The sequence below is a fragment of the Protopterus annectens genome, chromosome 5.part0 (assembly GCF_019279795.1).
Source record: "Protopterus annectens isolate FY-2018-M chromosome 5.part0, PAN1.0, whole genome shotgun sequence".
Taxonomy (NCBI): domain Eukaryota; kingdom Metazoa; phylum Chordata; order Ceratodontiformes; family Protopteridae; genus Protopterus; species Protopterus annectens.
In genome coordinates, this window is record NC_056735.1 from 648431837 (window position 1) to 648449504 (window position 17668).

The 17668-nt window shown below is 41.0% G+C and overlaps 1 protein-coding gene across 2 annotated transcripts in view; it reads right to left on the bottom strand.

Annotated features, from left to right (window-relative positions):
- LOC122802729 (acetylserotonin O-methyltransferase-like) overlaps positions 1 to 17668 on the bottom strand; it is a 357415-nt gene that overhangs the window by 235138 nt on the left and 104609 nt on the right. For both annotated transcript variants that reach the window (XM_044072491.1, XM_044072490.1), the window contains exon 4: positions 7821 to 7895. In XM_044072491.1, coding sequence (XP_043928426.1) covers positions 7821 to 7895 — 75 coding nt within the window. The remainder of the gene's footprint in view (positions 1 to 7820; positions 7896 to 17668) is intronic.

Below are 17668 nucleotides of genomic sequence, written 5' to 3' on the forward strand. Positions count from 1 at the left end.
CTCCAACTTGGCCAACCTAGTTTTTCTAGCACGAAGTCTCTAATTCACTGGGCTAACCAGGCATCCCATGTTGCACTGCTCCATAGCCCCAGATCTAGTTTGCAGAAATCCACAGTCACACCCTATGCACAACCACAGTCCAGGAAGGTAGAACACTATCCAGGGTAGTAAGAAAAACAACCAACATTGAAGGGTACTCAAGACCAAATGTCGCCTCCAAATCCTCCAGGAGGGGGGAAGGTGGGAGGGTACATAAGAATGTGAGGCGAGATGGACCACATACTTTGAACGTTATGGTGAGTACATAACTTCTAGATGTTATGTGGTCCAATCTCACCTACATTCTTACTCATGGGACAGTGTCCCCAGCACCTCTATCCTGGGAGGCTCAAAGGAAGATACTCCTGAGAACTGTGGAACCAAAGGAAGCCCGGCCCCTAGAAGCCACATCTAATTTGTAATGTGTAATAAAGGTGTGCAGAGAAGCCCACGTGGCCGCAGCACAAATATCATCCAAAGATAGCCTGGAATGGTAAGCTACTGAAGCAGAAACAGCCCTGGTAGAGTGAGCCTTGACGGGGAATGGTAAATTTCTGCCTGCTGACGTATAGATATAGGAAATGCAATCAGAAATCCATCTGGAAATTGTAATCTTAGAAATCGGGGAACCTGTTTTATTTTCTGAAAAGGACACAGACAGTTGGTCAGATTTCCAGAGTTGTTTTGTCCTGTATAAGTAGAATCGTAGCTGCCTGTGCATGTCCAACTGATGAAATCTGAACTCTGCCTTGTTGCAAAATTGAGGGAAGAAAACTGGCAGCTCAATAGACTGATTGAGATTAACTGTAGATGTAACTTTAGGAAGAAAGGACGGATTAGGTCTCGAGGAAACCCTGTCCTTTTGAAAGATTAAATACGGGGCTTTGATGGACAGAGCTTGAATCTCCGACACCCGTCTGGCTGATGTGATGGCTATTAAGAAGGCAGTCTTCCAAGACAGAAATTTTAATTCATAGGTAGCAGCTGGCTCGAAAGTTGGGGAAGTCAGGGCTTGCAAGACAAAGTTTAAATCCCATGGCATGATGGGTTCTGACACAGGAGGCCGCAGTAACAAGGTGCCCCTCAAAAAGGCCTTACAGAGTTTATGAGCCATAAGAGAAGGTTCATAAGAGGTATGAAAATTAGAAATAGCTGCCAGCTGGACCTTGATGGTCGCAGGAGCAGAACCCTGCTGAAACAGCATGGATAAAAAATCCAAAACAGCAGGAATAGGGGCTGTGTAAGGGTCCAGTCCCTGGGCATGAGCCCAAATAGAAAATCTTTTCCACTTGCTGGAATAAATTTTCCTGGTGGAAGATTTATGAGAAGAGGATAAAATGTGTACTACCTCAGGTGAAAAACGATGAAGTCTAACTAAGGATGGAAGTGGAGTAGCCAGGCTGTCAACCTGAGGGTCCACAGGGAGGGATGGGACTGTCCTGACATGTGTGTCAGTAGGTCTGGCGGTGTGTCCAGAATCCAAGGACTGTCCACGGTGTACTGATGAAGAAAGGAGAACCAGACTTGGTGAGGCCAGTGTGGGGCAATTAGAATCATCTTGCTTCCCAAGGATATGGCTTTCTGAATCACTCTTGGTAACAGAGGAAATGGAGGGAAAGCATAGAGCAGACCGGGGGGGGGGCAATCATGGACTAGAGAGTCCCTGGGTGACTCCCCCTGTGGGGGGATCAGTGTGAAGTAGTTGCTGCACTTGGCATTGAGGGGATTGGCAAAAAGATCACAGCAAGGCTGACCCCACCTGCTGAAAATCTGTTCCGCAACACAACGGTTCAGGGACCACTCGTAAGGCATCAGAATAGCTCTGCTCAGCCTGTCTGCTATCACATTGGCCTTCCCCGGAATGTGCATTGCCACTAGGAACCATTGGGAAGACACTGCCCATTGCCACACTCGCATAGCCTCTCTGCACAGGGGATAAAATCTGGTTCCCCCTTGCTTGTTCAGGTACCACATAATGGACATGTTGTCTGAGTGAATTGCAATCATTCCCAGAGGGAGAGAGCTCTGAAGTGCTCGCAACGCCAGTAACACTGCTCTCATCTCTAAGACACTGATGTGCAGATGTACCTCATGATCTTGCCACATGCCTTGGACTGTCCTGCCAAGATAATGCCCCCCCCACTCCATCTGGGAGGCGTCCGTGGTCACCGTGGCAACAGGTGACATAAGAACAAATGGTTTCCCTTCATCCAGGTTGGTAGAGCGCAGCCACCAACGGAGGTCCTGTGAGTAGGATCAAGTGGGACAGGGGGAATTCCTGAAAGACCATTGGGCAAACAGGAGCCACTGCAGAAGCCTCATGTGTAGTCTGGCTAGAGGCACTAACATAATGGTGGCTGCCATGGATCCTAAGAGCTGTAGAACCCATCTGGCCTGAACTTTCTTGAGGGGAAACAATGCGCGAACCTGACACTGCAACACTCCTATCCTTTCTTGGGGCAGGAACTCCCGCATTAGAATGGTGTCTAGATCTGCGCCTATAAATGTGACACGCTGTGAGGGCAGCAAGGCAGACTTTCCCCAGTTCAAGGTAATTCCTAGTCGATGACAAAGGGCAATGGTCATTTCCCTGGCCTGAAATAGAAGATGCCTGGTGGGGGCGGGGAGGAGCCAGTTGTCCAGGTATGGAAACACTTGGAATCCTTGACGTCTCAGGTGAGCTGTCACCACTGCCAAACACTTGGTGAACACACTGGGGGCTGTGGTGAGACCAAAGGGCAGGGCATGAAACTGAAAATGACTGGCTCCCAGCCGGAAGCGTAAGTGACTCCTGGATGCCCTGTCCATTTTGATATGGTAGTAAGCATCCTTGAGATCGATGGAGCACATCCATACTTCTTTTCCCAGTAACGGAAAAATAGACTGGAGGGTGACCATTCGGAACTTGGACTTTAGAACTTAGTGATTCAGTCGGCTAAGATCCAGGATGGGTCTTAGGTCCCCTGTTTTTTTCGGCACCAAAAAGAGTCTTGAGTAAGTCCCTAATCCGATCTGGTCTGAGGGGAAAGGCTGGATGACTCCTTTTTCTAGCAACTTTGACATTTCTAGTGTTGCATGATCCCTTTGACTGGGTGGAACATCCGGGATTCTCTTGACTGGAGGGGGGTCTGATAGCAAGGGGATGGTATAACCTCCGGTAGATATTCGAAGCATCCATCGATCCTGAGTGATACTTGCCCAGGCTTCCGGGTGCAATGAAATGTGGCCCCCGACTGGCTCCAGAATAGCACAGTTGGGCAACACATCAGGAACGATGATAGGAAGACCCACAAAAGGAATCACTGTCTTCCAAATTGCAGGGGGCTCCTCTGCCCCTGGGACAGTGTCTTCCAGAATAGCCTCCCCCTCCTCTGCCTCTGGAGGGGGACTCACCTTGAGCAGCAGGGAAAGACTTCTGTGACTTTTTGAACCACATCTTCCCTCCTCTCTGAGCCTTGGGGTAAGGCCTAGAAGGGAGGGGAAAAATGGATCCCTACGGCAGACAGGGTCTGTCCCTCTTGCTTGCATCTGGTGAGGGTGTCTTTCACTTTGGTCCCAAAGAGTGAGGACCCATCAAAGAGGGCATCAGTGAAGGAAGACTTGAAGGCCTCCGCAAAATGACACAGGTGCATCCAGGCTTGCCTCCTGAGGGCTACACCTGAACTAGCTGCTCTACTCACCCCTTCGGCTGCATAAGATATGAGCCTCATGGATGAGTTGGCAATTGAGCCAAGGGTAGACAACTGGGCGTTGACTCACTGCGCTAATGCCTCAGGTACGTTACCCGTTAGAGTATCTTCCAACTCTTTAAGGAAATCTCTCTGGAGCTGAGTAAAATGACAAAGATAATTCAGCGACCGTACGGTGAAGGTTGCTGAAGAGAGGGTACGCTTCCCGTACCGATCCATACTCCTGGACTTCTTGTTAGGAGGATGGACAGAGGAAGAAGACTCGGCTACTTCCTGCTGAGTGGCTGCCGCCACCACCATGGCATCCACAGAAACCCCTTTGGACAGGAACTCTTTCCCAGGGGGAGCTGAAAGAAATTTATTAGGGCGTCTGGGTACCGGTTCCACCGAGTCAGGAGTCTCCCACACCCTTCGGCAGATCAAATCTAGGAGCTCATCAAAGGGTGGAGACACCCAGGAGGCGGAGGGTTGAGCCCCAAAGGCCTTGAGGAATACCGACTCCTCCTCAGAGGGGGTCTTGGATGGCCAGCCACCTCTCTGTCTCAAAATCTTCAGGATGTCGGAGAAAGAGATGTCTTCGGAGGACGACTTGGGGGACCCCTCTGATTCCTCGAGGTTGGTATCAGAAGTGAGAGACTCGTCCTGGGAGTCTATGTGCTTCCTCTTGCACAACTTCTTTCTTTGGGGATCCTCAGACACGGACTCCGAGGGGCCCTCAGAATGTAAGGGACCGCTCATGGGGGTATCCCCAGACCTTTGGGCTCTGCTGTCTACTGATAGGGGGACACAGAGGCTCTAGCCAGTGTAGAGGGGATGGAATGACCGATCTGGGTGATGTAACTGAAGATCTGGCCAGTGCGCTCCTCATGGCCTCGAAGGTGGGTCCCCCCGAATCCGAGGACCGACCGGCCTCCGAGGCCACGATCGGAGCCAGAGTTCCCCGAGCCGATGCACCGAGAGGAAGGCTCAGAACTGACAGAAGTCCCGAAGTATCCCCCTTGGGCCCGACAGAGGAAACCCGAGTTCCGAAACCAGAAGATGGAGCCGACATGGTTGGAGCCGACGTCGGCACCGATAAACCCTTAGGAGGTATCGGGGCCAGCAGAAGAACATCGCTTGGAGCAGAACACTCGGCTCTGAAGACAAGGAGGTGCTCGGAGGAGGAGGAACTATCGGTACAAGCATTGTGACTGGCTCCAGAGCTGACTGGGTCAGAGCCGAAAATAATTTTGCCAACACAGGCGATTGCAAGAGCCTCTGAACCACCCTATCAACATCCAAATCAGAAAGTCTGGAGGATTTGGAGGAAAGAGAAGGTGAGTGTGATCTCCTGTCTGGAGATCCATGCCTAACACTGGGAGACCGGCTCCGAATGGGTTCTAACAGAATTGGAGCCAAGGCCGATTCCAGCACAACAGATACCTCCTGCGGCCCCGAGGACAGAGGAGCCGAGGAGGTAGAGTCCAATTTGGCAGTCTTCTCCTGTGGCTCCGAAGAAACAGACAGAGCCGGAGATCTCTTCTTGGCCTTAGAAGCCTTGGACTTAGCTTGAGAACCAGAGGAAGAGTCCAAGGAATCCTCAAAGGAAGGCTTTAAAAGACCCTTCAATATAAGTTTGTTTTTCCTTTCCTGTAGCACCCTCGGACTGAAGGCGTGACAAAAGCCTACGGGACTCTTGTAGATGAATTGTCCCTAGGCAGTAAACACAAACGGAATGTCCATCTGTAATGGACATCTTGTAGTTGCATTTGGAACATTTCTTAAACCCAGAAGGTTTATGTTCCTTTCGATCTTTCTGATCTTTAGACATATTGACAGGCACCAAATGAAACACAAGCAGCAGGACCCTATGCATGAGAAAAACGGCTAAGGTGGGAAACTACAGCCAACAACAGCAGACAAGAATCTCTAACTTAAATGATTCTTGAATCTACTCACACACACACTACACCAGGGAGAAAAAACACTCTCAACACAGAACAGGAATATTAGACAACAACTAGACAACAAGGAGGACTTGGTCCTCTAAGTTAAACGGGCCTAGCCCGCTGGAACAGAGGGATACCAAAAAACACACACACAACAAACACGATAACTAACAAGCAAAAATAGCTATTAAAATAGCTTTTGTGAGGAAAACCACAATTTTCTGAGAGAAAAAAGAAGTTTTAAAGGTACTTAGCCACAGCCAAGCGAGACCACGTCCTAGCTACACGAGCGGCAAATGAGATCTGGGGCTATGGAGCAGTGCAACATGGGATACCAGGTTAGCCCAGCCAATTAGAGACTTTGTGCTAGAAAAATTAGGTTGGCCGAGTCGGAGCCGATGCTCGACTCCGAACCCGTGAGTAAGAATGTAGGCGAGATTGGACCACATAACATCTTGTCTTTTTTTTTGTATCGACAAACAGCTGGCTATTTCATTTTCGATTAAATGGACATTTCTTGCAACCTACTGTTTCCTGTGTTGGCTTTTCTGTGAAGGTGTGATGTAACTGATTCTCCATTAGACTGCACAGAAAAGAAGACATGATGTATATTTTTGTGTTTACCATTTAAACTCTCTTGTTCTAATAGTAAAGATATAATGAGAAATGACTAGAAAAGTCAGATGGGAAACAGTGATTTGTATCAAGAAATAAAGAAGGCTTCTATACTTGCAAATAAGGCATTTGTTTAAAGTTTTTTTATTATTTAAAAAAGACTGTGCATCTGAGTGCAACATGAACAACCAACAAAGTAAATTTAAGCTATAAATACATCAACAAAGTAAAATGATATATTTTCCTCATTTTGAAAAGAAACACTTGGCATTTTCATTGTAATAGCGTTGATGTTTTATGTTCTGGATGCTGTTCATTTTGTGTAAGCAAAAGTAACAAGAAATGTAGTCATCATATCTGTAGCATTTATATACCATTAGAACAAAGAAAAACAATAATGCTTTGTTAAGGCATAGTATTGTATGTAACAGTTTTAAAAAGTCTATGTTTTCCGTTATTGATAATGTCTGTTTTGACCCAAGAGGTGATTTAGAAGTTAATTTAGAATATTTGTTAGTAAAATTGTAAATCATTCTCAGTGTTAGTCAACACCTAGGATTTAATGCCATTAATTAAAATTGCCATTGAGAGGATACGGTGGTGTTTAATTTAATTGTACTCCCTCCATAGTGTGGTGGTTATTTAACTTTTCTCAAAACTAAAAGGTCCTTATTACAAGTCCCTTGTTGACTTTTTTTGCATTTTCCAAAGGTTCAGACATAAGGACTCAGAAAGATTCTCACCACTCACTTTAATCGCCGCTGCAAGTATGGCAATTTATGCAGTGGCAGGAAAATGTAATTCAGAGACAGCTGTGGTCACAATAAGAAAGATTTCATTAATACCTCATTAGCATATCTTTGATTCACTCTTATTTAGCAATAGCACCACCAGCTGTATGGTGGTGCTGGTGTTTATTTTAGTGGGCCATACAGCATGTTGACAAAGACACCACCACTACACACACACACACACACACACACACAAGCACACAAATTTAGATACTCAGCCACACACACATACACATTCATATACCTGACAACAAAGAAGCCTCTCATAGTCAATCAGACTTAAGGATGCACTCACCCATTCACACAAATTCACACTCACACTCCAAAACACACACACACACACACACACACACACACACACACACACACACACACACACACACACACACACACACTTCTTTAGTGCAATGGTTATTATTACTCCCTTACATGGTCAAGGTCCATAGCTCTGATTTCACCATTAGCCTGAGCATCTGAATTAAAAAATAAATGTAATAAAAATATTTATTGATATGAAACTTATTTTAATGGTTAACAATCCTTATGCAATGCTAATGTAATGTTATTGTAGTCTTTCTTCTAAAGTTACATTTTATTAAGAATAGAGAAGATGAATTTATCAAACAAAATAAATCTGGCCCTGTCATTTGAAGGCATGCTTTTATTTCCCAGTTGATTCCAATATATATATATATATATATATATATATATATATATATATATATATGCACATTTTAACAAAATTATCTGTTCCTTACCGGTATATGGATTTAAAACCAAAGATGTCTTTGCAGTCCATTTCACAGAGTTTGTCATAATTTGGTTTTCCTTCTCTGAAAAGAAGCAAAAATATGCAACTGAAATATAAGCAATAAAATGTCTATGTTTAATATATATATATATATATATATATATATATATATATATATATATATATATATATATATATGTAGATAGGTGAGTGTATATAATTTGATCTAAATATATAATATCTAAACACAAGTGATTGAAACAAATCCTGTCCAGTATACACTTCATCTAAACCCAGCATAACTCAAAAAACTTTAAAAAAGAAATTTTATACACTTGTTTACCATGTACTTCTGTTGAACAAAGTGTATCAACCAAATAGATCCAACATTTGAGCATATCACTCAAAAGTATTAAAGCCGTCTATCTATTTATCTGTGTCTATCTATACATCTATCTTATAAAAATTGCTATGTATGTTGTACTATAGTAATTACATACTTTCAGAATTAATACTACTAATTAATAATAGATATTGCTTACTAATTAGCATGTATTATTGATTTTTCTGTACATAGAAAGTTTAATTAATTGATTTTTAGTTATTGATTCAGTCCCTAGCTATTACAAAACTTCCTATTTTTCAATTACTAAATGTTACAGTATATCTAAAATGTTGGTAAATAAATCATCACAAAAATGATATTAATATAACCTAAAGCTAATATCCTCTTTTATATATATTTACTGTAGTGTTGATCTCTGTCTACAAGATACATTGCCAATTGATTTGGTGATAATTTCATACCAGCCTGCCTTTTTATTTTTTAGACGTAATTTTTATGATATTTCCATCTTGTGAAAGACAGTTGTCTTTTAATTTTTTATGGTACCCTCAACGGTGAAATGTTGTGCACCTAGAACACTTATACACTGAGCCTTAGGCTACAAACATATTCATATGAAGACTTTTCTGCTTTCCTTCACATTGACTGGTAAGCATAAAAGAAAATAAATAAGTAATTGAATCTATGTTTGCACTCATTGGCTTTGCTGTGCAGCATAAATAATGTCTGGGAGAGTAATGGCACAGTGTAACAATGGAAAAATAAAAAAAAATTATATCAGATCCTGGAAGAGTCCAGAGTAAAGAAACTCAAGGGATTTTTCTTCATTGAGGATGCTAGGCCCTATACTGAGACAACCAATGACTAAAACATAAACAGCTGTTTGAATAAATGGAGCAATTTTAAAATTGTATTTCAGCAAAATAAAGTTAATTTCAATGCTTATTATGTTTTATTATGTTTAGCCACTCAACTAGTAACCAGCCTTTTGAGGTGGTAGAATCCCCTGTCCTAATGTCTTGTTTTTTTTCTGTGAGCCATGAGGCTATTTATTGGGAAGCATTAGGGTTAATACCTAATTCCGTAAGCTTGTTTATAATGCCTGAATGAGGTATTGTTGAATGCTTTGACCAGGTCAAGGTAGGCAGTGTGCACCATCTTTCCCTTCTCCATTGCTTTGGTGACCACCTCAAAGAAGATCACCAGGATGAATAGGCATGACTTGCCCTTGATGAAATAAACTGAATTGGATCTACTGTCTGTAGCTTTCCTATCTTATCTTTTAACATATCAATGATTATTCTTTCCATGGCTTTACATATTAGACTAGTTAAATTTATGGGTCAGTAATAATTCCCTGTTCCATGGGTGGCCCGGCCTGCTGCATTGGGATAACCATTGCAGTTCTCCATTCATTCTGCATCAAGCCTGTTTGGAGAGTGTGGTTAAATAGTCATTATAGTGGGCTTGATAGTTTGTACTTCATGCTCTTAAGGAAGGAATCCTGGGATATTATCAGAGCCCGTCAATGCAGTGTTCATGGCCTTGGTGAGTGCCTTGAGAACCTGTTTCTTAGTGATAGTCAAGGAAGAAATGGTTGTGGGTGTTTCCTGAAGGCTTATGGGAGATGCCTGGCAAAATTGGAGCTAAATTTGTCAGCTGGTAGATTTGCTATTGCTTTTGGTTCTGCACAGGTTGTTCATTTTACAATTAATTCAGTACATTGTTGTGCATTGCCTTTAAGGTTGTGAGCATAACTGAAGAACGCATCGTAATTGTCCTTGGCCTGGGTGATTACTTTTACCTCAAATTTGGCTTTGGTAGACATGATAAGCCCCCTGAATTGCTTCTTTATTTTGATGAGGGAGCTGTTTCCTTGCCAGGCATTACACCTCATAATGTTCATCATGATTTTCTTCCTTTTGTTTTACAAGCTATTGATGTTTAGATTCTACCAGGGTGGCTTGTTTTTTTTTAATCTTGTTACATGTGGGTACAGTTGTCTCTAAGCAGCTGTTAATATGATTATGCAGGGTTACAATTAATGGTTCCACACAGGCAATGTTTTTTTTCAGAGTTTGAAGGGGGGCTTGGAATTATGCCAATTTGGCAATTAATAGTAGCAAGATTGCCTTAGAATAATTCCAAGTAGTTCCAGTGTTAGCTGGGGTTCTTGGTTTTATTTTTTATTTCAAAAGAGACCAGTGGGGGCCATACACTAGGAATGGCACAATATTCTATCATGCTTGTGAGGATAAAGTCAAAGATGTTTGCACCCCTAGTGGGCATACAGACTAACTGATTAAGGGTATTTGTGTTTACAAAATCCAGGAATTTTGGGACATGGGTATTAGGGGTCACATATGCTTCCCAGTCTATAATGGGGTAGCTTAAATGAACCACAAATAGTGTGTTATGTTTAACGGGGAGTGTCTCCACTACATTTAAATATGTGTATGGGTTTCCTGGGTCATGGAGGAGGATATACTGCTTGCAAGAATATGATATGGGACTTTATCTGTGATGAATGTGAAAGTAGAAAGCATAAAAGCCTGCTTTTTTTGCTCAACATTAAAAATATTACTATTACTTCATTTAGCTCTATTAATTCCTTCTGAGTACAAAGGGAAAGAAGTGGAGACAGTGACAGATTTTATTTTTCTTGGTTTAATGATCTCTGCAGAAGTGTATTGCAGACATGAAATTAAAAGGTAATTGTTTTTGGATTGGACTCTGTGGCAAAGGCAGAAAAAGATTTTAAATAACAAAGGCATTGCATTGTCAACAAATGTCAGTATACTCAAAGCTGTTGTTTTCACAGTAGTAACATATGGCTGTTATTGATAAACTATAAGTAAGGCATGGGAAAATCATTGACCAGTGGAATTGGAGAAAAAAATGTATGGAGTCTGTGGACTGCAAAAAGATGAACTATATTTACAATGTTTTGTCTTTGTTATAGTCTTGTATTTTGTTTACAAGGTTGGATTTATGCATTTCAGTCAACAAATTTCTTCACTGATGTAATAAAAAAGGAAAGAAAAGCTAAAATCAATCAATATGGATTGCTCACTTAAAGGCCTGAGAGTAAATCTTTGATACTATTGCCACATAATGTAAATATAAGGATTAATTAGAGAACAGAAAGATGCTGGGAAGGATTGATGTAATAGAAGTGAATACAACTGAGGGAGCATATATTGGTAATATGGGGAAAAAAACAAAATACATAAAAAACTGTTGAGAAACAAATAGCCAAATGATGTAATTTTTAAATAAAATAACCACATGCTGTCCCACAAATACCTGTTACTGAGTTTGTTTACTGCTATTTTCATATATATCTATCTATATATATATATCTATCTATATATATATATATATCTATTTAAAAGTGGCTTCATCATACCAAATAATACACACACACGCACGCACACACACATGCATGCACACACACACACACACACACACACACACACACACACACACACACACACACACACACACACACACACACACACACACACACACAGGAAAACAGGAGAGGCAGCAGCATTTTACTTGCTAAATGTAAACAAGAAGAGAGTTAAGATTAATAATGGAATAAGAATTATGTACTGTAATATGTCAAGCCTATAAACAAAATTAGAATATTTAGATTTTTCTTCTTTTCTAGAATAGTGTGGCATTACACATTTTCAAGAAAGTGGGTACTGTAACAAATATTTCAAGTTAACAAGATTATGAACTATTCTAAGTCTCCAGAGATGGGGAAATATATGGAGTTCCATGTGGCTGTTTATCCATTTTGATAGGAGTAAACACTAGATTGAAGATAACAATGTGTCAAGTAACATCCTGCTGGCACACGAGTTAAATATTTATTTATTTATTTATTTATTTTATTTGTCTTGGCTGACTAGGAAAGTCTGACTGGGCAAAATCCATTTTCAGCGGAGGCTATATAGAAAAGTTCCAGCCGACACATTTAAAATACTCATACCAAAACATTTTTTTTTTTTTACAAAAACATTACATAGATAATTCTTAAGACATCTAGCTTTATAGAGTCATAGATTGTTACTAGGCTAATGAATCAGGGTGGGGATGGGGGACTTTCTAAGCCTAGCTAAGTTTTCCCAAAAGAATAATGACATCCTTTATACAAATAAGACATTGAGCACCAGGTATTTATAAGCTTCCTCTGTCCATAAGGGACATGGGTGCCAGGCCTAGTGTAAATTTCTGATTCCCCATCCACTAGTCTAGGTTGTGCTTAAATTGGGTAATAGACAAACTCAGCTTCACATAGATAGAAAGCCTGTTCCATAGGAGGGACAGTCGCTGGGACACATATTTGTCTCTTCAGCATATTCTGTTTAAGTCACAGATAAAATTCGGGTCCCTAGATCGCTCATATTTCTAGTACTGTTTGACTTATGAATATGCAGGAGATTCATAACTGCGGCTTTTACAGATGCCTTGTAAGCCAAGCATAGATCACCGCTCAACATTCCATAGGAAAATGAATTGAGGAAAAGGGCTTTAAGGTACTCTCTGAAAGGTAGGTTTGTTACATCTTATAAGGAGCCTTTGAGGTTGCTGTAGATGCTGCTTATGCCTGTTCAATTGCTTACTGAAGGGAGCATTGTACTCTATGATTGGTCTGATAAGGGCAGAGTACAGTGGAATAATGACCTCTATGGACCTAGATGCCATGCCCTTACTTGTAAGTTGCACAACATAAAAAGATTTCCTCCCATTGTGGCCCCATTGTGCTCGAAGGCAAGGCAACTGTCTACTTGTGTACCCAGATCCTTGACCACTGGGTCAACTCTTAGGGGCATATTGCCAACATGGTAATTAGCAAGGATGATTGGCTTCCCAAAGGGTACAATTATGCATTTCTTAGCATTGAGATTAAGACCATGGCTTTGGCACCAGTTCTTAGCCAGAGATAGGGCTTTTTGAAGAATGCTAGTGTCTCACTGGAGTCAATGATAACTCCCAATTTGCAATCATCTGCAAATTTAGTCAGCCATAAATCTTCTGTGTTTGCTTCCACTTCAGAGAAATAGATGCTGAAAAGAAGTTAACCCAGTACTGAGCCCGGGTGGGGGGTAGTCTGCTAGTAACTGGCCTCTTGATGGAGGTGGTATCACCTATTTTGACCTCCTGGGTCTTATTATTGAGCCAGATGGCTATCATGTGGGTGATATAAGGGTTTATACCTATTTAAGTAAGCTTGTCTATAAAGCATGAGAAGAATATTGTATCAAAAGCCTTGGCCAGGTCAAGGTAATCGTGTGCAGAGTCTTGCCCTCATCCATTGCTTTGGTGATCCTCTCTAAGAAATCCACTAGATTTAATAGGCATGATCTTCCTTTAGCAAAGCTGAACTGTGACTGGTCCAGCATTTGCAGGTTACCTGTGTTCTCATTTATCATGCCATGATGATTCTTTCCATTACCTTACATATGAAGCTGGTCAGACTAATGGGCCTGTAGTTACCCGGATTAGTGGTTGGACCTCCTTTGCGCAAGGGAATTATTTCAGCCATCTTCCATTCCTTGGACACAAAACCTGATTGTAGGCTTCAGCTGAAAAGTGATTCAAGTGGATCAGAGATGTCATGCTTATGCTATTTAGTAAGTATCCATAGATGTTATTGGAGCCCATTGATTCACTGTTTTTGGCCTTGGAAAATGCATTTAGAACCTGTTCCCTTGTAATGGTTGGGGGGATTGTGGCATGCAGTATTTCCTTTGGACTATGGGAGGGGGAGTGGGGGAAGAAATTTGAGTTGAACCTGTCAGCCCAAAGATTGGCAATGGCCTCCAGTTGAATGTGTGGGTGATGCCATACACAATAAGTTCTGGGCATTGTTGGCTATTTCCCTTGAGGTTACGGACATAGCTGTAGAAAGCTATGTGGTTGTCCTATGCCTGAGAAGCTATTTTTTTCTTCAAACATAGCCTTTGAAGTATTAATTAACCCTCTTAGCTGCCTCTTTATATAGATCTGGCGGCTTTTAGTATACTGGGCTTTGTTCCTCCTACACTTGCCAAGATTTGTTTTCTTTTGTTGTATAACCAATGGATATTGTGATTCCACCAGGGTGGCTTGTCTTTTGAGTTTGTCTTATTCTTAATACTAGTGGGCACAGCTCACTCTATACAACTATGAATATGGCTGTACAGAGATTTTATAAAGACCTCAGCATTTACTGTGGTGTTTAATGGGTTTAGGGATGCTTGGAATTTAGCCAAGGTGTCACTCAGTAGGGAGAGATTAACCTTGGAAAAGCTCCTCAAGGTTTTTGGTTTTGCTGGGTCCCTGGATTTAATTTTTATTTCAAGCAATACTGCCTTATGGTCAGATTTGACCAGTGAGGACATTACATTGGGTGAGGAATATTACTCTCACATGTTCATAAGTACAAGGTCAAAGATGCTTGTACCCCTGGTAGAAGAATGACCAACTGCTCTGGGATATTGATATTAACAAAGTTTAGGCATCACTGGGCTTATAGAAGTGGTGTAGCATTCCCAATCTATAGACGGGTAGTTGAGATCCCCCATGAAGATCGTATTGGGTTGAAAGGTAAGGGACTCTAGTCCATTGTTGATAGGTAGTATGGGTTTCTTGAGACATAGAGGGGGAACCTATAGGTTGCAAGGATATGGTACAATACCCTGTTTATCATGAGTTGCACATGTATGAGTTCTAGTAGGTCATATATTTTAACTAGTCTGGATGTGAGGTTATTTTTAACATAGACTGCAACTGTCTTTGCCAGCTTTGCAGTAGCTGGTCTAAAGGTGTGAAAGAAATTATAACCTTGCACTGCCAGAGTACTTTCCATGATTTTAAACCATGTCTCCATTACTACACAGATGTCTACACTCTCCAGGGAGAGGAAGGCTTGCAGGGAGTGGAGTTCCATATTAAGACTTCTACCATTGAGCAGTACCACCTTCAGATATTGCTTCATAGGTTCAATTAAGTTGGAAGGTTTATCAGTCTAGCATTGCCTAAAAAGCCACTACACGGATGAAAAGATCTTTGCCAATATCTGAAAGCCTGGAGAGGATAAGTGCAGATCATCACTGATAAAGCAGCATGGTATGTCAGCCATGTCCTCCCAGGCTGTCCAATATTGTACCCAGTCTGGCTTGACACCAGAAACTAAGCCAGCTGTTAAAATCAATCAATTTCTGTTGGTAATGTGGCATCATCCTAGGAGAAGGAAGTATGCTGCTCATTGCTAGGCTCATACCTGCCTGAGACACATAATCAGTGAGCTCAATCACATCTTGCCTCATGTAGTCTAGACTATGTCAGAGTAGTACTGGTACCTGTGGTTCAATGACCTGTGGGCCTGTCTGACTTGATGGATCCTAGTCCTGGTAAGGCAGCTAACTGTGGCTCTTTCCTTACTCAGTCTGGTGAAGGGGACATAGGCATGTCTCACTACAGAATCACCAACAATCAGAAAACTAGGCTGGTTTGCCTTAACGGCTTAGCAGTAGAGGCTTTGGAGACAGTGTTAGTATGTGTAGCTGTAAGTGGTGTTTTCATGGAATGTTTACATGATGGCTGAGGATCCTTTTCTTGATTGTGCTGTGCAGATCATCAGTTTTAGGAAGGTTACCTATAACTGACACAGTATAAGTAGCTTTATGTGTAGGGTCTTTTCTCTGTACAGCAGGTATGGTGCAGATGTCATTGACAACCTCTATAACTTTAGGTTTGCTTGTATGAGAGAGTTTTGCCTCCAGCATTAAAGTGCATTTACACTTCTTGCATACTTTATCTGTTTTATTAAGAATAAGAAGGTTGTTAGTGTACAAAAGGCAATTGCTACAATGCCTCAGAATACCCATCTCAACCATATTGGCCACACAGAGAGTCAGGAAGTGGTGTGAATGAAAATGTGACTGACATTGTTTTATCCAGCATGAACTTAACAGTGAATGTGAGATAATTTACAACCAGCAGGAAGATTTTGCAGTGTATAATTATTCTAATTTAGGTACTGATGAACATATAGCCGATTTTTTATCGAAAGGCATGACATCTGTACCCTCTAACGGGTTCAATATTTTTGACACCATGATTGACCTTAAGCTCTATGTAAGAAAATTAAACTTAGCTTTATTGCATGCGAATCAGGGACAGAATAATAGTCATAACCTATATTCTATCAACTCTACTTATAACTCTCCTTTGCACCCAAAGCTTGTAATTTATGAGAAATTGTGTGAACTGGATCTTAACAATTTATATAAACATAAAAATAAGGCTGACAGGGTGAATTTGAGTGAGGACGAGTCAAACATTTTGAGGTATTTAAAGAACGGGAATGTCAGAATTATGAAACCAGATAAGGGGGTGGGGTGGTTGTATTGGATATTGATGTGTACAATAATAAAATGCAAGCTATTTTAGAAATGGACAGTTATAAGGAAGTCTCAATTAACGAGCTGAATGGGGCTTATAAGAAAATATATTGTCAATTGACTGATATTTTTTTGGAAAAAAGAATAGACATCAACCTTTACAACTACCTAAACATCATAACCCCTAGAATTCAAGTGTTCTTTGGCATTCCTAAAATCCACAAGGAGCTTCATGATCCCCCCATGAGGCCCCTTGTGGATGGTAGAAATTCTATAATATCTGCATGTGCCCAGTACCTAGATTATGAACTCAAGACAATATTAAAGAAGGAGAGCCAAGTCTGCAAGGATTCCTCGACATGTTTATAGCAAATCAGTAAAACAGAATATGATGTGAATGACATATTGGTCACTGTTGATGTTAGGGACCTGTATACAGTAATTCCATGAGATATTGGTTTACATTGGGTTAATGAACTATTGTTAGAACATAAAGTAGACCACAACAAAATAAACCTTATAATGGAACTTTTGGAGGTAGTATTAACAAATGATTTTATAAAATTTGATAATAAATATTACCTACAGTTAACTGGAATAGCCATGGGATCGGCTTGTGGGAGAGCATATGCCAATAGTGTCTCATGGCATATTGGGAAAGGAAGTATGTGTTTCAATCTAACTATCATACCCATGTAAAAGTTTATTACAGGTTTCAGGATGACATCAGCATTATTTGGAAAGGATCCTTAAAAGTTTTGGAAGAATTTTTAGAATATATTAACACTACAACTACGTTCTTGCATTTTACTTGGGCAGTAAATAAGGGCCACATGGACTATTTAAATGTGCATTTGTTTAAAGATGAGAATTATGAAGTATATGAAACAACAATTTATAGAAAGAAAACCTATTTGAACTCCTTCTTACACTACAGCAGCTCACACCCGGAACATCAAAAAAGGTCAGTTGTAAAGGGACGATTGGTGGGAGCTGCTCGTATGGTGTCTAAACATAAAGATTTATTAAATAAATTTTCCAGTTTGAGAACCATGTTTATAAAAAGGGCTTACCCAGTAGATTTAGTCAATAATTTAATAGAAGAAG